Source organism: Schistocerca serialis, chromosome 5 (genome assembly GCF_023864345.2).
Source record: "Schistocerca serialis cubense isolate TAMUIC-IGC-003099 chromosome 5, iqSchSeri2.2, whole genome shotgun sequence".
In the NCBI taxonomy this organism is placed as follows: domain Eukaryota; kingdom Metazoa; phylum Arthropoda; class Insecta; order Orthoptera; family Acrididae; genus Schistocerca; species Schistocerca serialis.
The window spans coordinates 414,613,394-414,640,844 of NC_064642.1; the positions used below are offsets into that span (position 1 = coordinate 414,613,394).

The 27,451-nt window shown below is 38.8% G+C and overlaps 1 protein-coding gene across 1 annotated transcript in view; it reads left to right on the top strand.

Annotated features, from left to right (window-relative positions):
- LOC126481262 (paraplegin) overlaps positions 1 to 27,158 on the top strand; it is a 91,710-nt gene extending 64,552 nt beyond the window's left edge. The window contains exons 9-11 of the mRNA XM_050104882.1: positions 7,092 to 7,402; positions 16,553 to 16,864; positions 26,786 to 27,158. Of these exons, the coding sequence (XP_049960839.1) occupies positions 7,092 to 7,402; positions 16,553 to 16,864; positions 26,786 to 26,998 (836 nt within the window). The 3' untranslated portion in view covers positions 26,999 to 27,158. The remainder of the gene's footprint in view (positions 1 to 7,091; positions 7,403 to 16,552; positions 16,865 to 26,785) is intronic.
- The last annotated feature ends 293 nt before the right edge of the window (positions 27,159 to 27,451 follow it).

Below are 27,451 nucleotides of genomic sequence, written 5' to 3' on the forward strand. Positions count from 1 at the left end.
TATTCACAAAGGCCAATAGTTTCACACACAGTTTATTCTGCAACCAACATTCCAAAACCTCTCACAACTTCACCGAAATGTCCGTAATTGCATATTCTAGCATGGTGATATAAACCGAGCACGATTTAACCGTCATTTCTTCATCTTACAGATTATTTTTTCGGGCGCATTTAACGTGACCTTCTTATCTGACAGCAAGTCCACAACTGACTTAATGTCATCGCTCACAGGGCATATAACTCATTCAATTACATGGGAAAGACTTCTCTCTCATTCATTAATCAAAATGATCATCCAATCAGATTATCCTTTCATGATCAATTTCGCGCGCAAACCGCTTTACTCCAGTCAACATTCACAGATGCATCTACGTCATTTCATATTACAAAATTTCACAAAATGTTCCACAAAACCAAACGAAACAAAAATCAAAAGAAAACTATGCTTGAAATATACTTTAGAACTAAGTATCCTCTTACTATCTTTCTGGCTGCCTTAGTACAAAAGCAAAAACTCTTAGACATACATCATCCACCAGTTAGGGGGATTGACCGTTTTCAGGACATCCTGGTTGTGTAACACTTGCTAGTTACAGATGGTGTAATACATTATAAAATTGAAATTTGACGTATATCCCCACATATACACTCACATTCACTCTCATCTACTCTCACCCTAAAAAAAAATATAAATATCAACTTTTAAACTATTATTTTCTGTACGAAAGCAAAATTATTAAAAGTTTTGAATTAAAATTCTTTAAAAATAACTTGTATGCACTGAGAGTGCTGTTAGGATTTTCAAATGACAAAGAAACTTAAACTGTCATGATTCCTAATTGAATTTACTTTACTAAGTGTACTTTTTTAATAGGTTTTTTTGTATTTTCAAAACTATTAAAGTTATCCGCATGAGAATTTTACACACTGTTCTTCTAAATTATAAAAGTTCGTATACCAAATTTGAAAACAAACAGATCATATTTGTCACAGTTATTTAGTTTCTTAGGTGAGATGAATAAGTGATCTTAGTACAATCCACACAGAGCAGTTCTCACAGTCCGCACACCGCAACAGATGGCATTATGATGCCAGCAGCCAACTACACAATGGCCGGGGCTGGAGGCTTCATTGCCAGTCTCAAATACAGCTTGACCTAACGGAATAAAACTTACTGCAAAACTCTGCAGCCGTGCAAATAGCTATGACGTTACAACATCACTGGGCTTAATGTCCGGTTATAAAGACAGCGTAGTGTATTTACATTTAGTCGGTGTCGTAATTTAGTTTTAAACACTTTAATACGTAAGAAGAACACAGTCACTAATTTACAAAACAAATACGTGCACAAGAACACTTATAGATCAAGTTAGAAAAAAGTTATTTCATACTAAAAGTGATCAAACTGTCGCACTAGCAACAGTAAACTGCCTGCTGGTCCATTCGTGGACGATGAATCATCGACAAGTCCAGTCCTGACTGTGTGGGTAAACAAACACCAGAAATGGGATGGTCGGACTAAGCGGGAAGTTGGACCATCCCAGGTTGGATTTGGGAGGTTCCACTGTACATACTGAAATCTGCATGGATAGGCATGGAATTTATAACCATTTACCCATCAATTTCCAATTTAGAGCGAAAATGAGTAGTTTTCTCATCACCTGCTTTAGGCTTGGCAATCTGCCAGACAATTTTGGATTTGTTTATGGCATATGAGATGAATTGTCAGTCGTTACCAGTTGTTTTGCCTTTTTAATGACATTCAAATATTATTTTGTATTTCTTTACATACCTGAGAAGCTCCGCATGATGGTTGCTCTTTGATTCCATAATGTCTTCAGTTTTCCCTGAGTTTGTTGTACTGAATTTGTCCATACTGTTATGAAGGGAAGATATTCATTGAATATACATATGAATTCGGATACAAAAGTGTTGTAGTTAGTGTTTGCCGAATGACCAAGAAGTTCCATCCAGCTTTGAGACAAATATCATCATTTCATTGATTAAATGTCCTGACTCTTGTTTGTGAACAGGTTTTATTTAAATTTAGCAATAAGACCAAAAGGACTGAATTATTAAATATCCCCAAATCTAAAAGGAAGTTTGCTGTTGTGTCATAGTTCATATTGCTTACTACATTATCTATACATGCTGCTGTAGATTCTGTTACTCCAGTGTATTCGCTAAATTTTAGTACTGGGCCATTTGTAGATAAGAAACCGTTCAAAGAAACAGAAAATCTGTTCTCACCACTTGTATCTGTGTTGAAGTTAGCACAAATAATTATCTTTTTATACAATTTTCTGTCTGCAACCTACTAACCAGAGATATAATGTATACTACTAAATAATAAGCCCTTTGTGTGTGTGTGTGTGTGTGTGTGTGTGTGTGTGTGTGTGTGTGTGTGTGTGTGTGGGCGCGTGTGTGTGGGCGCGCGCGCTACACAGCAACTTTCAAATAATAGCTGCTTGTATAGCCCATTAAAAGTATGTATAGGTTCAAAGCTTGTGACTGCTATACTAAAATGCAAAATCCTCCACACCCGTTTTTTGTACAAAACTACACTGCTAAATTATAGTCTGAAAGTGATCTTATCATACTGATATCGTCACTTTGAAGCTAGTGTTCATTGAAACATATAACTTAACAGAATTTGTGTTCTCCAGAAATACTTCCAGTTCGTATAGCTTGTTCACACTTTTGTTGATAGGCTACCTATGTTTAGGTGCATTATGGAGTAATTTTTATGAGCTAAATCAACAAAAAATCTTTGCATTGGTCAACATTTCAGGTACGTGCCTCGATTTGTATTTCTTCATTGCATTCCCATGTTATTTTGTTTCTTTTGGAGCAAATTTCATTTGAATTGGTCCACTTTATTAGCTTCCCTATGGAGGAGTGCCCAGCACAGTAATGGATTTATTTCTGCTTTTGTTAATGGGAGATATCTTGTCAATGGGAGATATCTTGTCAAGAGCTCTACTTACAGTAGAAGTTATCGCCCTTTTGCAGCATTTGTTTATATGCATATAGTCGAACAGTTTCTGTCATAATTGCTAATTTTTAACAACTGAAAAGAACAGACACTGTTTTATCTCAAATTAGTTAGTCTGATTTCATTGTTGAAACACAACCAGTCTCGTAGGTAGTGCTTTAGAGGCAAAGCCATCACAAATACATAGTTGAATGTCATAGTTGATTGTCGTAGTATTGCACCCCAAATTCTGCCTGAGAATAAATCAGTTAGTTGATGGGGCTGCTTTCCAAATACACTGACATGTGTGTAAATTCAACCTATCAACAAAAGGGACAGATAAGATGAGCAGTATCAATATTATCAATTTTTTCTCACATATTTGAGGAAACATTGTGCGATCAGGGAGAAAGGTATAACAAAACTCTTTAAGTATTTAGGAAGGGGCCAAGAATTTTGTATGCTATTACAGAACTAACCATTAAAGTGAACAATTTTTTTAATAAAGACACTGGGCTTTGTTTATATAGATGCAGTTGGCACTTCTCATGGAAACAACACAACGCTTTCTTGTGAGATCAGAGCATTCGTCATTAACACTAACAGTAACACTGTCAAAATTTGCTGTAGGTTTTACAATGCCAGAAACACAAACCCTGTTGTTAACCTAGTTCATCAATAATTTTGATATGTTGAGTGTATGACTGTTGCCAAATAGTTTCACCTTCTTCTTCTGTAGTCATTTTTCCACTGCTGAAAAGGTGTTTGTCATACATTTAGCATATGCCTTTGAAAAACAGTGTTATGGACCAAGGACAAGGTCATACCGTATGCTTATATACTAGTGTGAGTACAAGAGAATATAGATATTGATAGCTAATTAAAAGATTAAATGAAAATATGTATAATGAATACTTTTCTCTCACTTCTACTAAATGCACACATCAAGAAGTTACATACTTGCTCTTTTATTAACTTTTTTTTTTTGGAAAAGAGGAAGTATTACAATAATGATATAAGAAGATTTTACTTATCTTGGAGACATTTTGCTGGGTGGGAACCATGCACCCTAATAATTGTTGTTAATGGTGTCCTTTAGGTCCCAAATTTTATATCTTCAACCCCAAATGCTAATATTTGAGTTGTTGCAGCATATTTCTAATTGAAAGCTAAACAGAGACTTGATGTGACACTGTTTATGGGTCCTATTTAAAGACTCATGTGTGGCATGTTTTACAAAAGATTAAAATACAGAATTACTAAATTTCCACCAATAACGCAAAAGACACTAAGAGAGCAAAACCTTTACATAGTTGTGATGAAGTCATTGTGCCTAAGTAATGGCTATGTATTTAGTAAAACGCTATAGAACAAGGTCCCTCTTTTATGTGCAGAATTTTGGGTGTTTAGAATTTTTAGACGGGTTTATTTAGAAAACACAGTTGAGATATTTTCTTGGCTGACATGTTTTCTTAGCTATATTATACATTTTTGGATTCAAAAAATACAGAGCTGCAGAATAGTAAGGCTGGAATTTTGACTAGATTACGTTCTGGAACTCTTACAACAATAATTTTCAATAAATATTTCCTAAATTACATAATGAGGACAAAATTTTTGTTGCAAAGAAGAAAATGAGGCCTTTCAATTGAAGTATGTTAGTCCTAAAAAAGTTATTAGTGGTGTCAAAATTTTATGAGGGGGGCATGATTTTCCCAAATCTAAACTTTGTAGTACCTTCTTAAATAACCTATAATTTCTAATCTTGTTAGAGATTTTGTTTAAATCACTTTCATGGCTGTACCTATTTTATGTCAGAAAGAGTTGTTTATTTTCAGTACAAGGCTGCAGTCAATAAGTGCTTTTTGGATCACAGTTCCTGTGCAGTGAATAAGGATTTTTATATTGTTGTTTATGGGCCTTTATATACTATTGTCAGAACAACTTTATTTTATAGTAATAAATTATAAGACTAAATTGTAACCAATACTTACCTTCAGGAACTATACTGTGTAATAACATTCAGGAAGTGTACTGTGTAGTACTGCCAATAAACACACATAAAAATGGAACTGAAACACCACCTAGCCTTTGGAGCTTGTAGTTCCCATGTTTGTGACAAGAGAGAGATAAATTGGGGAACATTAAAAAGGAACAACAGGTCACTCCACACAAAGATGAGTGGGTTCCACCTGTAGTGAGGATGAGGTAGATAAAGAAAAGATCTTCCTCAACCTACTTCTCTCTGAGGAAGAAACTGTTAGTTCTAAAGGCTATGTAATGTCACTTTTCCTGTTGTGGATGTGTCTCGGCAACACTACACATTTTGACCCTGAAGGTAAGTACTTTCCAGCAATTCTATCACATAATTTATTATTTTCCTTGATAAAATTATTTTGTAGTTATCAACACAATCCGACTGATTACATTACAAATGGGATTTAATATCAGACAAAATAATGTAATTCCACCCCATCTCTGTGGTGGCTACCACTAAACTAAGTTGCACTTAAAATGATGGGATAGCTGGTTTGAGTCCTGATTGTGGATGAGATGTCATTACCAGAATGGTTTTAGAAACAGGCAAAGCACATGGTTCAATCGCAGTAATGTGACCACCACCTGTGTTCAGTGTCATCATGCAATAACCACTCTGGGTCAGCAAGCAGGTGGCACAGTTAGCAGTGGAGGTATGTAAAGTGTATCATGTGGATGTGCAAATCAGTGTCATTATTGTAATGTGGAAATAGAGTGATTTGTCTTATGTCCAAAAGCACATGATCATTGGATTTCAGGCCAAAGGTGGAAGCATTTCCAGAATGGCTAAGTTTGTAATCTGTTTGCTTGCCACCACAGTTAAATTATACCATGCATGGCAAAATGGCGGTATCCGAAACTGATTCCGAGGCAACTGTCGTGTGCAGTAGACTATAGGTGACAGGGGTGAACAATGACTGCAGAGAGTGTACAGGGAAATAGATGTCCAGCTGCTAAGGAACTGACCGCCCAGATGAACCAAGGGCTACCAACAGTGTCTCCTCAGTGACCATTCAGTGAATGTTGCTGCGCCTCCACAGCAGGTGCCGGGTTCACGCACTCATGCTGACTGCTGTTCATCAGTGAAGAAGGCGGAATTTGCATGCCAGTAGCACAGTCGTACATCCACTGGGCAGCAACAGGTGGCCTTTTCAGATGAATCACATTTTACGCCATTGGACACATGACCATTAGCTCGTACGGCATGGACCATCTGAAAGAAAACACCCTGCAACAAGCGTCATAAGGCTCTAGGCTAGAGGGCATATCATGGGTGATCTCGTCAATTTGGAAGACACAATGAATCAACACAAGTATGCTTCTATCCTTGGGGGGGGCTATGTCCACCCTTACATGCAGTTTGTTTTTCCTCAACATGATGGCATGTACTGGATGAACAGTGTAACATGTCACACAGTTCAGTGTACATGTCTGGCTCAAAGAGCACCAAGACCTTATTGAAACACCTCCTGCATGTCTTGCAGCAGTCCGCACTGCAAAAAGTGGTTCTTTGGGCTTTTGGCAGGTGGCCACATTAATGTGACTGGATAGTTCTTGGTTAAATTTCAGTCCTTCCTGGAATATCCTGAATAGTAAGTGAATGGAATATTATTGATAGAGAATTGGCAATCAAATAGATATGTCTTAGCAATCCTGTTGGCATTCTGAAAGAGGAGCAGAATATATACTAGCAATGGGTATCACTATCTCTTATTTTCACTCCCTTATTGATTCACAAAAGTGCAGGCATATCACTACATTTCACATGATTCACTCTGGATTACTCATTATTAGTTGCTCACCAGACATGCCAGTAAGTCAGTCCAGAGGAATAATCCATTTCCACTGAAACTGTAGTACAAGTGCTCTTCAATCTTGCTGTGAATATGGGGTCATGGTTGAAGTCCTTATACAATGTTTCTGCTTTCTCCCATTGCTCATAACTACTGGTGTACATATGTCCATGATACATATTTTGACATTTTATATTTATTTAGTTGACAGAGGGAAAAATGCCATTTTTTTTTTTTTTTAATTTAAAAAGAAGTAGCAATAGTGCATGTATATGAATTATTTTTCAGGTGCTGATATTGCAAATGTGTGTAATGAGGCTGCACTCCATGCAGCTCGAAGCAAACAAAAATGTGTCACAGGGTCTGACTTGGAATATGCTGTTGAGAGACTTGTTGGTGGCACAGAGAAACGTACAAGTGTGATGTCTCCAGCAGAGAAGCGAACTGTCGCCTATCATGAAGCAGGACATGCTATAGTAGGCTGGATGTTGCCACACACTGATGCACTGCTTAAGGTCACCATTGTACCAAGAACCTCCTTAGCATTGGGATTTGCACAGTATACTCCCACTGAGCAGCGATTGTACTCGCAGGAGGAAGTTAGTAATTTTTTATTTTTTTGTAAGTACATTATCACCTATTACGTCTCAGTTTTGATAAAGCATTGAACAGGACTTACAACTGTTACAATGACATGACAGTATGTCAGCATTGTCTGATGCAAGGCAAAAAATGTTACCTGATATAATCACTCTTGATAGTACAGTATTATCAGTATTATAAAACACTGATACTTAATTTACATATTTCGTAATTTTTACAACTTGAATCCATTTTGTGTAGCTGGAGAAGTAAACGTTTAATATGTTGCTACATATATGTTGTAATCTCATCCAGGATCTTGATTTGTGCAGGTCTTTTTCTGCACACTCTTTGAATAAGTTACTAGTGAACCCACATTTTCTGCTAATGTCCTGTTGCACTTGTTGTAGATAGCTAATGCATTTGAATATGACTGATGTATTCATATTTGAGAAAACAGTGGTTGAAATCCATGTCTGCTCATCTAGACTTAGATTTTCCATGGTTTCTCTACTATGCTTAAGTCAAATGCTAAATGGTTCCTTTGTAAAGGACACGGCCAATTTCCTTTACCATCCTTCCCCAATCCAAACTTATGGTCCATCTATACCATCCTCAACCTCAAAGGAATGTTGAAACATACTCTTCTGTATTTTCTTTGAATGTGTCTCTTCGGATGTGAAGCGGAGGATGGCTGGTGATTCACAAAATAGCGAAATTGCTAATCAGTGTGCAGGTGTATTTCATCACAAACAGTCAATCTGATTTAGGTGCTTAGCATAGGATACTGTCTACAGCAGAGCCTGAACAATTACTACATCTCCAACAAAGAACTGAAAAGTGACTGACCCCACCACACTGCTTTTACGGTTTGTAATATATAAAGGATATTTTGCAGCTCATAAATCTTTTGTTATTCCATCAAATTAAGTTTATGGTTCTTTCAGCTCTCCAGAGCAAATAATGTGAAATACCTTATCTTCAACCTGAAGACTGTTTGGATGCAGCTGTGCAGCTAATCTTTCCTGTTCAGGCCCCTTCACCTCTGCTTAACTGTTGCAACCTATACCCATAATCTTCTCCCTTACTTTGAAGGAAAAATTTAATGGCATGTCCGTAGCTGAAAAAGTATTTGTTTTGGAAATAAACTTTCCAAATTAGGACTGGTAACAGAAACTTGTTTCATTTGATAACAGTTACAGTGGAGCCTAGGTAAACTTTCCACAGCTGCACTGTTTTTATTTTATTTATTTATCTTTAGTTTGGCTATGATCAGTGATGATGCTGGATTCTAGCCTGATGACTTAGTTGATGGCCAGGATGATTGCTTAAGAATGAGTTATGACCCAAAATTAATACCAGAGAAATCAAAGATAAGTAAAACAGAAGCAGTTTGGTGTAGAACATCTATTTCCAAAACAAAAATTTTCATGCACGTAAACCTTTTTCTGTAGTCAAGCCTTGGGCATGAATTTTCCATAGGCAGCTGCAAGGAGAAAAGTTTCACCAGTGTAGCACAAATGCCATTACATTCCGCTTGCTACGGTACCTGTTGTGAAACACCAAAAAATGGTTCATGTCTTAACAGTCAAAATAGACACAGAGTACTATTTGGCCATGGTTGTGAGTTTCGGCCATGATCAAGATGATCTTACCTGCCATAATCTAGGAATTACAGATGTTATTAGAGTTAAATTTGTGTATGCCACTATGAATTAGAGAGAGATAGTTACAGTAAATGCATTTACTAAAGTATGGCACAACTGTTCGTAAGAGTGTACTCTTTGCTGCTACACCGTATGGTAATCAAAGCTCTGTGCCTTTACACAGATCCATAACTTAGAATTACTGTGTTTAAAAATAGATCAGAAAAATTAATTTCACTCCTTTTTGTATGGAAATTTGTTTTCGTTCAAAAGTTTATCTTGAAAAGAATTTTTTGGAACATTGCCTACAGTACAAACACTGCAACACATATCATCTTTGCTAATGTTGCTAAATTTTAAAAACCATGATGATTGTGACATGCTGGTTCTACAGACCTATTGTGATGTGGATCTGAGCTACTGCAGTTGGGTCAAGGAGATCTGTAGCTTAAATATTGTAGGCTCCACAAATAAGCGAATACCAAAACAAAGTGCAATAAATCTGCAAGAGGGACTGCGTAAATTACATTTGTTCATCCTTTTCTGGAATATTGCTACACAGTATGGGATTGATGGAGAACATCAGAAAAATTCAGAGGAGGTCATCTTGTGTCGTACTTCACGAAATGGAGAGAGTAAGTGTCATGGGTACGTTAAGTGAGTTGGGCTGCCAGTCATTAAAATGAAGATTTTTTTGCAGTGACAGATCTTTTCTTGAAACTACGGTTGCCAATGTTCTCCTCTGAATGCCAAAATATTTTGTTGACTTCTATCATGATAAAATAAGAGAAATCAGAGCTCACAAGGAAAGATGTAGGTGCTCATTTGTCCCACGTGCTATTCAAAAGTGAAATGGTGGGGATAGTTTGCAAGTGGTGCTATGAACCCTGTACTTAGCACTTAAGTGTGAATTGTAGAGTAATCTTGTAGAATTAACCAAGACCACTGCAACCTCATTCAGTGTAAGGTTTTAGTTAGGAAGACTTCATACACAACTGTGTAGGGATAAAGCATCTTTCCTTTTGTAGATTTGATGTTGTGTGTGAACATATCAAAATCATTGATGAATTGTGTGTTTAAAGATTTGTTGAAGGGACAATTGCACCTACACAGTTCAGAGATGCAGTTTTTGTTGACTGAGCTGGTACAAGTTGTGAAGCAGTCGTGAAGTCAACCAAGTTATCTTCAGTAACATACACTACCACTGAGTGGTCCACCTAGACATCGACCACAATTTAGTGTCATTGCTAATGATGATGATTGAAATGAAAGTACATGTGTTACCTGAACCAGACAATATTATTTACCTTTTAAGTTGTGAAGAGGATTGATCATCAGAAATCTGAAACAAATTAAGAGCAAATGTCTGCAATAATAAACTGAAAAATTTTGCAGTAAAGAACAGATGATATGTGTTGCTTAATGATTGCCGTAAGAATGCCTCACTCAAATCTTTAACAGCACTAATGATAACAACATGAGGATAAGTGTCACACAGCTGTCAGTCAGGCTACATTCATGGTTTCTGAAGATCAGCAGTTTGTTAAATTTGTGTAACGATGAGAACAGTGTGTGAGAATACACATTTGCAACTGTAAAGAACAGAACACTCTGAGCCCTGCCCCCTGTCCCTGCATTTTTCAGATGAAGATATGTGATGAATTAAGGAAATTTTTGTGCTTACTCCAAGTAAGGCAACCAATTGGGCTAGTAGAGAACTAGGAGTACCTTGGCCTACTGTATGGTGAATTTTGAGAGACCATTTGCTGTATGCATCATACTGCATAAAACTTGCGCTGTCTCTTGTCATAAATGACAAAGCAAAGCATTTTTAATTTGTGATGACTTGGTAAAAATGGTAGAAGTAAAACATTTCATCTTAATGGAAAGGTGCATGGACACAGTGTTCACATATGGGGTGTGATAATCCCTTTACACTATTGCATCACGGGAGACTCACATGTTTTGTGTCTTATCACAAAACAAGCTTTACAGGCTATTCTTTTCTTGGTGGAAAATGTTTGTGAAATTATGAACCTGGACGTGCAGGGACAGTGGCTTTTTCCTCAACTTACGAAAGACTCGTAACTGCCGTCTGCTTCACATCTCCTGTGCAGCAAGCTACGTACATTTAAGTATTAACTGTGTTTTTCCTACTTATCACTTCTTTTTCTGTGTGTTTTTGCTTTTGGGAAGCTTTAATTTTCGACTAATAGTAATAGTTTGCATAGATTTCGTGTTTGTTTTGAATACCGTCCAGAGACAGTTAGTGCTTATTTTCATTGTTTCCAACAATAAGTGTCTAGTAACCACAGTTTAGTCAGCTATCAGCCGCCTTTAGTTTAGCAGTGTAGTTAGAAGTTGATTACTTAACTCTCTACAGTAAATTGTTGATTTCTTAGGATGGATAGGATGTGTGACCACTGTGTACAGATGCAGGACGAGCTGGCCACTGTTTGCGAACAGATGAACGTGCTGGTGGCCATGGTCAACCGTCTTCAGGCTGCTGCCTTGGAGTGTAGCGACAGTGGGGAGTCTGGTGCGTCACATGCTACACCCCAGGTGTTACATGCTTCACCCTAGGTCCCTGCTGTCGAGACTTCTTCAGGGGTACCAGGTGCGGCCATCCCCTCCCCAAGGGGAATGGCTGGTTCAACGGTGTTCGTGTCGCACGAGGCAGACGGTCAATGTGGAGGCTGGCCATGTGGCATTGCCCGCTCTGTCTGTGAGTGGACATGTGGCCGCTCCTTCAGCAAGGTCCGAGCAGGCACACGGGGGGGAGGTATTTATTAGTGATTGGGAGCTCCAGTGTTAGGTGGGTGATGGGGCCCCTTGGGGAAGCAGTGGAAAGGTCGGGGAAGAAGGCCAGTGTTCACTCTGTCTGCTTGCCAGGCGGGGGGGGGGGGGGGGGGGGGGGTCTCGTCCAAGATCTGGAGGAGGCCCTGCCGGCGGCATTAGAATTAGAGAGCACTGGGTGCACCCAACTGCAAATTGTTGCTCATGTTGGCACCAATGACTCCTGCCGCCTGGGTTCAGAGTTCATCCTCAGTTCATACAGGCGGTTGACGGAGATAGTGAAGGCGGAAAGCCTCGTTCGTGGGGTGGAATCTAAGCTAACTATTTGTAGTGTCATTCCCAGAACCGATCGCGGTCCTCTGGTTTGGCTTAAACCAGAGGCGTGGACGATTCTCCGGAGATCTGGGGTGCAAACCACTATCGGGTGGAGAAATATAGGGCCCCCCTGAATAGGTCAGGCATGCACTATACACAGGAAGTGGCTACAAGGGTAGCGGAGTACCTGTGGAGTGCACATGTGGGTTTTTTAGGTTAGAGAATTCCCTCCCTAGGCCCGACAAGATGCCTCCTGAGACGAGACAAGGTAGCAGTAGGCAAAACGCAACAGGAAATGGCAATATTAATGTGGTAATAGTGAACTGCAGGAGCATCTATAGAAAGGTCCCTGATCTGCTCCATTAATAAACGGTCACAATGCCCACATAGTACTAGGGACGGAAAGTTGGCTGTAATGAAATTCTAAACACAGATTGGAATGTAAACCGTAGAGACAGGTTGGACAGTGAAGGGGGAGGCGTGTTTATAGTGATAAGTGCAATATTATCGAAGGAAATTGACAGAGATCCGAAATGTGAAATAATTTGGGTGGAGGTCACTGTTAAAGCACGCTCAAACATGGTAATTGGATGTCTCTATAGGCCCCCTGGCTCAGCAGCTGTTGTGGCAGAACACCTGAAGGAAAATTTGGAAAATATTTCGAGTAGATTTCCCGACCATGTTATAGTTCTGGGTGGAGATTTTAATTTACCAGATATAGACTGGGAGACTCAAATGTTTATAACGGGTGGCAGGGACAAAGAATCCAGTGAAACTTTTTTAAGTGCATTATCTGAAAACTACCTTGAGAAGTTAAACAGAGAACCGACTCATGGCGATAACATATTAGACCTTCTGGTGACAAACAGACCCGAACTATTTGAAACAGTTAACACAGAACAGGGAATCAGCGATCATAAAGTGGTTACAGCATCGGTGATTTCAGCCGAAAATAGAAATATTAAAGAAGATAGGAAGATTTTTCTGTTTAGCAAAAGTGACAAAAAGCAGATTTCATAGTACTGGACGGCTCAACACAAAATTTTATCTCAAGTACAGATAGTGTTGAGGATCAGTGGACAAAGTTCAAAACCATCGTACAATATGCATTAGATGAGTATGTGCCAAGCAAGATGATAAGAGATGGAAAAGAGCCATCATGGTACAACAACCAAGTTAGAAAACTACTACGGAAGCAAAGGGAACTTCACAGCATACATAAACATAGCCAAAGCCTTGCAGACAAACAAAAATTACACGAAGCGAAATGTAGTGTGAGGAGGGCTATGCGAGAGGCGTTCAACGAATTCGAAAGTAAAGTCTTATGTACTGACTTGGCAGAAAATCCTAAGAAATTTTGGTATTATGTCAAAGCGGTAGGTGGATCAAAGCAAAATGTCCAGACACTCTGTGACCAAAATGGTACTGAAACAGAGGATGACAGACTAAAGGCCAAAATACTAAATGTCTTTTTCCAAAGCTGTTTAACAGAGGAAGATTGCACTGTAGTTCCTTCTCTAGACTGTTGCACAGATGACAAAATGGTAGATGACAGAGGGATAGAAAAACAATCAAAAGAGGAAAGGCTGCTGGATCTGATGGGATACCAGTTCGATTTTACACAGAGTATGCGAAGGAACTTGCCCCCCTTCTTGCAGCGGTGTACCGTAGGTCTCTAGAAGAGCGTAGCGTTCCAAAAGATTGGAAAAGGGCACAGGTCATCCCCGTTTTCAAGAAGGAACGTCAAACAGATGTGCAGAACTATAGACCTTTATCTCTAACGTCGATCAGATCAGTTGTAGAATTTTGGAACACGTATTATGTTAGAGTATAATGACTTTTCTGGAGAATCGAAATCTACTCTGTAGGAATCCACATGGGTTTCGAAAAAGACGATCCTGTGAAACCGAGCTCGCGCTATTCGTCCACGAGACTCAGTGGGCCATAGACAAGGGTTCCCAGGTAGATGCCGTGTTTATTGACTTCAAGGCATTTGATACAGTTCCCCACAGTCATTTAATGAACAAAGTAATAGCATATGGACTATCAGACCAATTGTGTGATTGGATTGAAGAGTTCCTAGATAACAGAACGCAGCATGTCATTCTCAAGGGAGAGAAGTCTTCCGGAGTAAGAGTGATTTCATGTGTGCCGTAGGGGAGTGTCTTAGGACTGTTGCGATTCACAATATATATAAATGATCTTGTGGGTAACATCGAAAGTTCACTGAGGCTTTTTGCGGATGAAGCTGTAGTATATCGAGAGGTTGTAACAATGGAAAATTGTACTGAAATGCAAGAGGATCTGCAATGAATTGACGCATGGTGCAGGGAATGGCAGTTGAATCTCAATGTAGACAAGTGTAATGTGCTGTGAATGCATATAAAGATCCTTTATCATTTAGCTACAATATAACAGGTCAGTAACTATAAGCAGTTAATTCCATAAATTATCTGGAAGTAGGCATTAGGAGTGATTTAAAATGTAATGACCATATAAAATTAATCGTCAGTAAAGCAGATGCCAGACTGAGATTCATTGGTAGAATCCTAAGGAAATGCAGTCTGAAAACAAAGAAAGTAGGTTACAGTACACCTGTTCACCCATTGCTTGAATACTGCTCACCGGTGTGGGATCTGTACCAGATAGGGTTGATAGAAGAAATAGAGAAGATCCAACAGAGAGCAGTGCGCTTCATTACATGATCATTTAGTAATCGCGAAAGCATTACAGAGATACAGATAAACACCAGTGGAAGACTCTGCAGGAGAGACGCTCAGTAGCTCGGTATGGGCTTTTGTTAAAGTTTCGAGAACATACCTTCACCTAGGAGTCAAGCAGTATATTGCTCCCTCCTACATATATCTTGCGAAGAGACCATGAGGATAAAATCAGAGAGATTAGAGCCCACACAGAGGCGTACTGACATCTTTCTTTCCATGAACACTAAAAGAGTGGAATAGAAGGGAGAACTGATAGAGGTACTCAAGGAACCCTCCACCACACACCGTCAGGTGGCTTGCGGAGTATGGATGTAGATGTAGAAGACTGCATTTTCCATAGAATGGAGCTCCTCTCCATTGTCACCTTGATGTCCGAGCATTATAGAATCAATCTTTTCCTCAATGATAAATAGGTCACTGGGGAAAAACAGACCTGGCTCTTACATTCAGGCTGCCGAGATCTCCTGCTTTAACACCATAAGATTCTCCCCCCCCCCCCTTCCCCCCCTTCCCCTTTCCCCCCCTCCCCCTTGTTGGGCCGTGGAAGCTGTAGCTTATGTTCCATCCCTACCAACAGTTCAGGCCAGCCTACAAAACCATATCACTGCTGTAGTGAAATCAGTAGCACATGAGATAATTCTTTACTTGTGAGATGAGTTTGGCTACCCCATAGATGTTTGCCATGCAGCAGGAGGTGACACAATGATATTTATGTCCCATATTTTTAAATTTTAAAAATTCCTACTTCCATTTGTATACAGATTATTCATATAAGTTTAATTAATATTAATTCCATATAAAAATAAATTTTATCTATTTTTATTTCCATTAATGCTATACTGAGAGGCTGTAGATAATGTCTCCGTGAATTGTAAAGTGATGCTCTTTCAGCTTCACAAGAAACCACTTACTGGAATTTATGGATAGGAGGACACTCAAAAATGGTAGTGCTTACAGTAACAGTTTTTCTTTTCTTTTCTGGATGTTGTAATCGGATTTAAATTTAGTGTCTGAGGTAGGATGTGATTGGATCTTGAAATTCAGGGCCTAATTTCACACATATCTTATTAAAAATAACTTCAGTTGACTCGGAACAGCAAGAGACCATATATAAATCTCAGTAATTAAAACTGTCTGAAACTGTCATTTATCAGTATACAAGAGAATGCTTTATTAAGAAAGTCAGTGTTATTTACATATTTGTTTTGCTACAGAGTTTGTTAGCTAAGTCTTAAATCAAATTAAGAGTCTCACACAGTAAAGAGCTCATAAAATGTTAATTAAACTTAAAACTGATAATTTTTGCTTTTGTTTACTGATTAAAATAGTTCAAAGTAGCAAACCTACACTGTGACACAACCTAATATTGGCCGTAATGTGGATTTTTCACAAACAAGCTCCGAAGAGCCAGGAAAGTACACTAGTCGCAATGGCAACCATCAGTATAATAAGAATACTTGAAAAACTGGAACATGCCATATATGTGTTGCTGTCAGTTGTATAGAGCAACATTTTTAAGGAAATTTTGCTCAGTTCTTACTAAATTGTAAATCTATATTTAGTCTTACAAGCATATATGTTGATTGTAATCATTGATAGTTTTCCCATTTCTCTTCCTTTAAATTTAGTTACAGTTCTAGGGTTGCAGAAATTCAAGTACCATGTGTAAGTTAATTTTATGTTTCAGCTATTTGAACGGATGTGCATGGCATTGGGTGGCCGTGTTGCTGAATCTCTGACTTTTAACAAGATAACTACTGGTGCTCAAAATGACCTGCAAAAAGTTACGAAAATGGCGTATGCACAAGTGAAAATATATGGCATGAGCAATACAGTAGGGCTCATTTCTTTCCCAGAGGATGAATCGCGTGAAATTGGGCGTCGGCCGTATAGTAAAAGACTTGCTGCACTAATTGACGATGAAGTGAATAAGTTAGTGGCTCGTGCTTATAGCCGGACAGAACAGCTGCTGCTTGAGAATTCTGACAAACTGAAACAGGTGAGCTGTGGAATTATTTGTGATTACTGCAACATAATTTCTGACGGAGAATCCATATGTCAATTGCCTCTTTCTCATGTCTCATGCTTCAGAGATTAATCTTCACTAATCCCAATCTTAGCCCTTAAAACATGAAATGGAATTTTTTAAATATTGAATGTAAATATACAGGGGATTCAGGAAAGACAAATAAACTGAAATTAAATTAATTTTTGACTATGGAGAGAGAGAGAGAGAGCGGGGGGGGGGGGGGGGGGGGGGCTGATAAGGTCTACATCCTCTAAGATGTTTGCACTACAGGTGTGCAAAATGAACTTTGTACTAATCAAATTTGCTCAAAATTCTGCTTATCTCAACCAGCTGTACAAATTCCGTAACACACGGGGTATCTCAAACTGATTCTAGAAGAGGACTTACAACTTAATAACAGCTTCCTCGCCTATAGCAGAATGACAGGTGCCACATGCAGCAGAAAACAGCTTTCAAGCTCTCTGGCTCTTCTTCTGGGAGAAAGTACACATGTACACACATCAGTCAACCAAACACAAGCTACCATGATTCTGTGCCACACATCAGTCTGCTGTATGTGACTGGTTGCCTTCCTGTCATTTTATGTTGTGTACCATCCAGAAATTTCCATTCTTGCTAATAACATACTAAGATTTACAGGCTTCATTTGCATGTGTCAAATGTCCTAGTTAGTTCCCTAAGAGTGCCAGAAGTTTAGAGACTTAGTCATCAGGAATGCAGAATCCTGTTGACCAGCTACATTTACATACATACTCCACAGGCCACTGTATAGTGCATAACAGAGGTTATTTTTTACTACTACTAGTCACTTTCTTTCCATTTCCACTTGCAAATAGGACAAGGGAAAACAACACTAAAAATCTCCATACAATTCCTAACTTCTTGTATCGGTGAGGCCCTTATGCAAAATGTTTATTGGTGGCAGTAGAATCACCTACAGTCAGCTTCAAATGCGTTCTCTATAAATTTTCTCAATAGTGTTCCTTGAAAAGAATATCGTCTTCCCTCTAGGGATTCCCATTTGACATCAAACATCCCTCTAACACTGGTGGGATTATGAAATCTACCAGTAACAAATCTAGCAACATACTTCTGAAATGTTCCTATGTCTCCTTTCAAAACGCTGTGGTGGGGATCCCAAACACTCTAGCAGTAATTGATAATGGGTTGCACTAATGTTACTATACAGCTGAGCCATACTTTCCTAAAATTCGCCCAGTAAACTGAAGCCAACCATTCATGTTCCCAACTACCATCCATACATGCTTGTTCCATTTCATATCACTTTGCAATATTATGCCTAGATATTTAATCAGCATTACTGTCTGAAGCAGCATCCTACTAATGCTTTATTCAAACATAATGGGGTTTTCTTTACTATTAATCTCTGTTAACTTACAACAATTTTCTTTTTTAAATGTAGGACAAGGTGACATTCATCACACCAATTAGAATTTTTTTCTTTTAACTCATCTTGTATCCTCCAAGACATTCAATGATGACGCTTTCCCATACACCACAGCATCAGCAGCAAACAGCTCACCCTATCATTTATGCATGTAGAGAATAAGAGTGGTCTTGTCATGCTTTTCTGGGGCACTCCTGATGATACATTTGTCTCTGGTAAACAGTCACTGTTGAGGACAATGTACTGAGTTCTATTATGTAAGAAATCCTCGAGCCAGTCACATGTCTGGGAATCTAGTGTGTATGCTCATACCTTTGTTATCGGTGTGCACTTTCCAGAAATATAGGAGTATGGAATCTGTCTCTTGCCCTCTGTCATGTCCTACAAGGGCATAATATAGCTATGGACAGTGTGTTGTTTTACATTTTGTAGTGATTTACACAGAAATTTGACAAGTTATCCAGTTATCTTCCCATGAACAATGGATCTCGCCATTGGTGGGGAGGCTTGCGTGCCTCAGCGATACAGATAGCCGTTCCATAAGTGCTACCACAATGGAGGGGTATCTGTTGAGAGGCCAGACAAACGTGTGGTTCCTGAAGAGGGACAGCAGCCTTTTCAGCAGTTGCAGGGGCAACAGTCTGGATGATTGACTGATCTGGCCCTGTAACATTTACCAAAACAGCCTTGCTGTGCTGGTACTGCAAATGGCTGAAAGCAAGGGGAAACTACAGCCGTAATTTTTTTCTGAGGGCATGCAGCCTTACTGTGTGGTTAAATGATGATGGTGTCCTCTTGAGTAAAATTTTCTGGAAGTAAAATAGTCCCCCATTCGGATCTCCGGGCGGGGACTGCACAAGAGGACACTATTATCAGGAGAAAGAAACTGGCATTGTACAGATCAGAGCATGGAATGCCAGATCCCTAGGTTAAGAAATTTTAAGAAAGGAAATGTATAGGTTAAAGTTAGTTGTAGTGGGAATTAGTGAAGTTCGGTGGCAGGAGGAATAAGACTTTTTGGCAGTGAATACAGGGTTGTAAATACAAAATTAAATAACAGTAATGCAGGAGTAGGTTTAATAATGAATTAAAAAAATAGAATTGTGGATAAGCTACTACAAACAGCATAGTGAACAAATTATTGTAGCCAGGATAGGCACCAAGCCCACAACTACCACATTAGTAAAAGTTTATATGCCAGCTAGCTCCAAGATGATGAAGGGATCAAAGAAATGTATGATGAGATAAAAGAAATTATTCAGATAATGAAGGGAGATGAAAATTTAATAGTCATGGGGGACTGGAACTCAATAGAAGAAAAGGAAGAGAAGGAAAAATAGTAGGTGAATATGGAATGGGGGTAAGGAATGGAAGAGGAAGCCTCCTGGCAAAGCATAACTTAATCATAGCTAGCACTTGGTTTAAGAATCATTAACCATGAAAGAAGGTTGTATACGAGGAAGAGGCCTGGAGACACAGGAAGGTTTCAGATAGATTATATATAATGTTAGGACAGAGAGTTAAGAACCAGGTTTTAAATTTTAAGACATTTCCAGGGACGGATTTGGACTCTAACCACAATCTATTTGTTATGAACTGTAGATTAAAACTGAAGAAACTGCAAAAAGGTGGGAACTTGAGGAGATGGGACCTGAATAAACTGAAAGAACCAGAATTTGTAGAGTGTTTCAGAGAGAGCATTAGGGAATGATTGAGAAGAACAGGGGAAAGAAATTCAGTAGAAGAAGAATGGGTAGATTTGAGAGATGAAATAGTGAAGGTAGCAGAGGATCAAGTAGGTGGCTAGCAGAAATTTTTGGGTCACAGAAAAGACACTGAATTTAATTGATAAAAGGAGAAAAGAACAAAATGCAGTAAATGAAGCGGGCAAAAAGGAATACAAACATCTCAAAAATGAGATCGACAGGAAGTGCAAAATGGCTAACCAGGACCAAAGTAAGGATGTAGAGGCATATATCACTAGGGGTGAGATAGATACTGCCTACAGGAAAACTAAAGAAACCTTTGGAGAAAAGAGAACCACTTGTATGAATATCAAGAGCTCAGATGGAAAATCAGTTCTAAGCAAAGAAAGGAAGGCAGAAAGGTGGGAGGAGTATATAGAGGGTCTATACAAGGGTGATTTACTTGAGGGCAATATTATCGAAATGGGAGAGGGCATAGATGAAGATGAAATGGGAGGTACGATACTAGGTGACGAGTTTAACAGAGTGCTGAAGATCTAAGTCGAAACAAGACCGTGGGAGTAGACAACATTCCATTAGAATTACTGATAGCCTTCGGAGAGGCAGCCCTGACAAAACTCTACCACCTGGTGAGCAAGATTTATAAGACAGGCGAAATACCCTCAGACTTCAAGAAGAATATAATAGTTCCAATCCCAAAGAAAGCAGGTGTTGACAGGTGTGAAAATTACCGAACTATCAGTTTAATAAGTCACAGTTGCAAAATACTAACGCGAATTCTTTACAGACGAATGGAAAAACTGGTAGAAGGCGACCTCGGGGAAATCAGTTTGATTTCCATAGAAATGTTGGAAGATGTGAGGCTATACTGATCCTACAACTTGTCTTAGATATAGATTAAGGAAAGGCAAACTACATTTCTAGCATTTGTAAACTGAGAGGAAGCTTTTGGCAAAGTTGACTGGAATACTCTCTTTCAAATTCTGAAGGTGGCACAGGTCAGATACAGGGAGCAAAATGCTATTTACAATTTGTACAGCAACCAGATGGCAGTTATCACAGTCGAGGGGCATGAAACGGAAGCAGTGGTTGGGAAGGAAGTGAGACAGGGCTGTAGCCTATGTCCGATACTGTTCAATCTGTATATTGAGCAAGCAGTAAAGGAAACAAAAGAAAAATTTGGAGTAGGGATTAAAATCCACAGAGAAAAAATAAAAACTTTGAGGTTTGCCAACAACATTGGAATTATGTCAGAGACAACAAAGGACCTGGAAGAGCAGTTGAACGGACTGGAGAGTGTCTTGAAAGGAAGATGAACATCAACAAAAGCAAAACAAGGACAATGGAATGTTGTTGTTTGTTGTTGTTGTGGTCTTCAGTCCTGAGACTGGTTTGATGCAGCTCTCCATGCTACTCTGTCCTGTGCAAGCTTCTTCATCTCCCAGTACCTACTGCAACCTACATCCTTCTGAATCTGCTTGGTGTATTCATCTCTTGGTCTCCCTCTACGATTTTTACCCTCCATGCTGCCCTCCAATACTAAATTGGTGATCCCTTGATGCCTCAGAACATGTCCTACCAACCAATCCCTTCTTCTAGTCAAGTTGTGCCAAAAACTTCTCTTCTCCCCAATCCTATTCAACACCTCCTCATTAGTTATGTGATCTACCCATCTAATCTTCAGCATTCTTCTGTAGCACCACATTTCGAAAGCTTCTATTATCTTCTTGTCTAAACTATTTATCGTCCATGTTTCACTTCGATACATGGCTACACTCCATACAAATACTTTCAGAAACGACTTCCTAACACTTAAATCAATACTCGATGTTAACAAATTTCTCTTCTTCAGAAACGCTTTCCTTCCCATTACCAGTCTACATTTTATATCTTCTCTACTTCGACCATCATCTGTTATTTTGCTCCCCAAATAGCAAAAATCCTTTACTACTTTAAGTGTCTCATTTCCTAATCTAATACCCTCAACATCACCTAACTTAGTTCGAGTACGTTCCATTATCCTCGTTTTGCTTTTGTTGATGTTCATCTTATATCCTCCCTTCAAGACACCATCCATTCCGTTCAACTGCTCTTCCAAGTCCTTTGCTGTCTCTGACAGAATTACAATGTCGTCGGTGAACCTCAAAGTTTTTATTTTTTTCTCTGTGGATTTTAATCCCTACTCCAAATTTTTCTTTTGTTTCCTTTACTGCTTGCTCAATATACAGATTGAACAGTATCGGACATAGGCTACAGCCCTGTCTCACTTCCTTCCCAACCACTGCTTCCGTTTCATGCCCCTCGACTGTGATAACTGCCATCTGGTTTCTATACAAATTGTAAATAGCCTTTCGCTCCCTATATTTTACCCCTGACACCTTCAGGATTTGAAAGAGAGTATTCCAGTCAACATTGTCAAAAACTTTCTCGAAGTCTACAAATGCTAGAAACGTAGGTTTGCCTTTCCTTAATCTAGCTTCTAAGATAAGCCATAGGGTCAGTATTGCCTCAAGTGTTCCAATATTTCTATGGAATCCAAACTGATCTTTCCCAAGGTCGGCTTCTACTAGTTTTTCCATTCGTCTGTAAAGAATTCGCGTTAGTTTTTTGCAGCCGTGACTTATTAAACTGATAGTTCGATAATTTTCACATCTGTCAACACCTGCTTTCTTTGGGATTGGGATTATTATATTCTTCTTGAAGTCTGATGGTATTTCACCTGTCTCATACATCTTGCTCACCAGATAGTAGAGTTTTGTGAGGACTGGCTCTCCCAAGGCCGTCAGTAGTTCTAATGGAATGTTGTCTACTCCGGGGGCCTTGTTTCGACTCAGGTTTTCCAGTGCTCTGTTGAAATCTTAACGGAGCATCGTATCTCCCATTTCATCTTCATCTACATCCTCTTCCATTTCCATAATATTGTCCTCAAGTACATTGCCCTTGTATAGACCCTCTATATACTCCTTCCACCTTTCTGCTTTCCCTTCTTTGCTTAGAACTGGGTTTCCATCTGAGCTCTTGATATTCATACAAGTGGTTCTCTTTTCTCCAAAGGTCTCCTTAATTTTCCTGTAGGCAGTATCAATCTTACCCCTAGTGAGATAGATAAGCCTCTACATCCTTACATTTATCCTCTAGCCATCCCTGCTTAGCCATTTTGCACTTCCTGTAGATCTCGTTTTTGAGGCGTTTCTATTCTTTTTTGCCTGCTTCATTTACTGCATTTTTATATTTTCTCCTTTCATCAATTAAATTCAATATTTCTTCTGTTACCCAAGGATTTCTACTAGCCCTCGTCTTTTTACCTACTTCATCCTCTGCTGCCTTCACTACTTCATCCCTCAAAGCTACCCATTCTTCTTCTACTGTATTTCTTTCCCCCATTCCTGCTATTTGTTCCCTTACGCTCTCCCTGAAACTCTGTATAACCTCTGGTTTAGTCAGTTTATCCAGGTCCCATCTCCTTAAATTCCCACCTTTTTGCAGTTTCTTTAGTTTTAATCTACAGTTCATAACCAATAGATTGTGGTCAGAGTCCACATCTGGCCCTGGAAATGTCTTACAATTTAAAACTTGGTTCCTAAATCTCTGTCTTACCATTATATAATCTATCTGATACCTTTTAGTATCTCCAGGGTTCTTCCATGTATACAACCTTCTTTCATGATTCTTGAACCAAGTGTTAGCTATGATTAAGTTATGCTCTGCACAAAATTCTACCAGGTGGCTTCCTCTTTCATTTCTTACCCCGAATCCATATTCACCTACTACATTTCCTTCTCTCCCTTTTCCTACTACCGAATTCCAGTCACCCATGACTATTAAATTTTCGTCTCCCTTCACTATCTGAATAATTTCTTTTATTTCATCATACATTTCTTCAATTTCAATGGAATGCAGTCAAATAAAATCAGGTGTTCCTGAGGGAATTAGATTAGGAAACAATACAATTAAAGTATTAGATGAGTTCTGCTATTTGTGGAGCAAAATAACTAATGGTGGTTGAGGTAGAGAGAATATAAAATGTAGACTGGTAATGGCAAGGAAACCGTTTCTGAAGAAGAGAAATTTGTTAACATCGAGTATAGATTTAAGTGTCAGGAAGTATTTTCTGAAACTATTTGTATGGAGTGTAGCCATGTATGGAAGTGAAACATGGATGATAAATATTTTAGACAAGAAGAGAATAGAAGCTTCCGAAATGTAGTGCTGAAGATTAGATGGGCAGGTCACATAACTAATGAGGTGGTACTGAAGAGAATTGGGGAGAAGAGGAATTTTTGGCACAATTTGAGTAGATGAAGGGATCAGTTTGTAGGACACATTCTGAAGCATCGAGGGATCATCAATTTAGTATTGGAGGGAAGCACGGAGGGTAAAAATCATAGAAGGAGACCAAAGCATGAATACACTAAACAGATTCAGAAGGATGTAGGTTGCAGTAGTTACTCGGAGGTGAAGCAGCTTGCACAGGATAGAGTAGCATGGAGAACTGCATCAAACCAGTCTTTGGACTGAAGACCACAACAACATCATCCAGTACAGTGTTTTCTGCATTGACTTATTTGAATCTGTGGATTATTTTGCAAACAAATCCACATTTGGCATGAGTGGAAATCATATGCAGGTGGATGCTATGGGGTTTCTCATCTGTAGGTATTTTGAAATTGACAAGCCTGTAAAAATAGATTTGATCTATTAAAGTGGGATATCATTGTAGACGTTCTTCCAAATGATTCTTTGTTCCGTTTCAGGTAATTTTTCAATCACTCCTTTACTTGTGCAAGCAGCAGTCACATGAAACTAAGACAGACGGAAAAAAAGTAAATAAACTGTTTATCACTTCAAGAGTAATTGCCATAACTGTTAAGACATTTATCCCCCTTGTGAGGCAAGATGGTCAATGCCTTCATGGAAAAATGTTTGTGATTGCCATTAGAACCACAGTTGTAATCAGGAATGCACCTCTTTGTCTGAAGCCAATTGATGGCTATCAATATCTCTCATCAGATCTCCAAAAATATTGAGTTGGGACTGTGTGGAGGATATGCAAGGGCTTCCCAATGTAGTTAAAACAATCTTGGCAACATGTTGGTGGGCATTATCGTGAAACAGAACGATGACGTCCATCAACATTCCTGGGCATTTGGACTACTCTGTAGATGTTTTGCTGGGGAGCCCTTGCACACATCCTCCATGCAGTCCCAATCTGTACCCATGTGATGTCCACAGTTTCGGAAGGCATTCCTGCTTGGTCAGCAGGTGATGGAAGAAGTGATCACTGTTGCAAATATCTACTAATACCAGTATTGCTGGCCCCTGTTTTGAACACAACCGAGGTAGATTCTTCCATCACATCAGTCAGGGGCCTGAAGATGGTGCAGTAATACCATGAAACTGGTTGCCAAATAAAATAAGGTTGAAAACTGATGACTGAAAGGTATTTAATTTGACATTCTCTATCGAACATCCGCACTGAGCAACCATTTCTAAAAAGATGGACATACAGAGACTTTATGGTCATATGTTCAATAAGGAACATTACCTGAAAGTTATGCACCATTTGTGTTAAGCAATCCGAAGAAAATGACCATAATTGTGGCAGAACCACTCATGGAAATTTCATCTTGATAATGCTCCCACCTGCACATCAGTGCTTGTTCATGATTTTTTGGCAAAAAACCATGACCATTATGTTGCCACAGTCATCATATTCAATGGAAATAGCTTCCTGTGACTTCTTTCTATTCCCAATGCTGGAGAGAACCCTAAAAGGATATTATTTTTCCACCATTGATGAGATGAAAACAGAATCTCTGAAGGAGCAGAACACCATAACAAAAAGTGGAATCCAGAAGTGCTTCCAGAATTAGAAAAGGTGCTGGCACAAGTGTGTTATATCTGAGAGGGATTACTTTGAAAGGGGGAGAGTTGATGTTGGTGAATAAATAAAGATTTGTAGAGAAAAATAAAAATTCCTGTTACTTTTTTGATCATACATTTATGTTAGCATAAAGCCACCAGTTCTCATCACCAGTAGCGATACAGGAGAGGAGCGGCCTGTGTTGTTCATGAACCAATTGGTGATGAGCAACCAGAAATGTACATATGGCCATCCATTGATTTTTGCAATTTTGGCTTAGAGCATGTGGTTCCCATATACCCGATTTTTGAACCTTCGCCATTGGATGCAAATTTCATACAGTTCAGCACATTTACCAGTTCTCGAGTACGATGGTGTGGATCATAATGGATTAATGCATTTAAATGATCTTCAAACCCAAAGGTCTTCCTGACCATGGGGAGTCACTAATGTCAAAACGATCCTCCTTAAAATGAGAAAAACATTTTCTTGTCATGCTTTGTCCATTGGCATTATCCTCATATAGGGTGCAAATGTTTCAGGCTGCCTCCACTGCTGTCACCTCTCTATTGAACTGAAACAGAAGAATAGGTTGGAAATGTTCCAATTTCTCCACATGGTACTCCATTTTATACTGTCCACAGCTCCATTCACTATCTCCAAATGACCGTATGTAATCCCAAATAGCAACAGTGAATGACAAATAAAAAATGACAATCAATAAGTAAACCCTTAGCAACCAGAATATCAACGTGCAAAACAAAAACACTACAAACTTGTGCACCAACCTACTATCAGTTCCGAAAGCTTTCATTTCTTGCTTTTTTAAATTCATTATTTTTGTATCATTTATCTTTTTAATTCTTTAACTTTTCAAGATTTCTCAGTTGATATGCTGTTTGAATTTGTTTCAGCTTGCTGAAGCTTTACTTAAAAGGGAGACACTTAACTATGATGATGTAGTGGAATTAATTGGACCTCCGCCACATGGGAAAAAACGCCTCATTGGCCCAGTGGAATTTGAAATGTCAATCAGTAAAGATGCTCGTATGGACAAGCCGCAAAAACAACCAGAGTCTCCTAGTGACCGTCAAGAACCAAGTGCATCATCAGTTGTAGGAATTTGAAGAAGTTGTCATCCAAACTAATAAAATTATTTATGTTAAACATTATAATTATTTAAGTTTAGGTCTCGTTCATATATGCTGTTTATCATTTGATATTGGTAGTTCATGCAAAATAGTAACAGTCATCAGAAAATAAAACAAATTTGGTGTTCTACATCAAGGCATGTCAAATTGTTGATTTTTAATATCTGTAGGAAGTTAAATATTTTGTTAAGAGAAATTGATAGGTAAAAGCTAGATATTGTGGGAATTAAGTAAAGTTTGGTGGCAATGGTCAGATGTGTGCAAGATTATCAACATACCATATTTATCCGATTATAAGACAAATTTATTTCCCAAATTCGTCATTCAAAAAATACGGGATCATCTTATATTCGCAGAGTAAAATTCTGCTGCTGAGGTCGACAGTTTTATGTTGTTTAATAGAATATACTGGGGTAGTCTTACATTTAT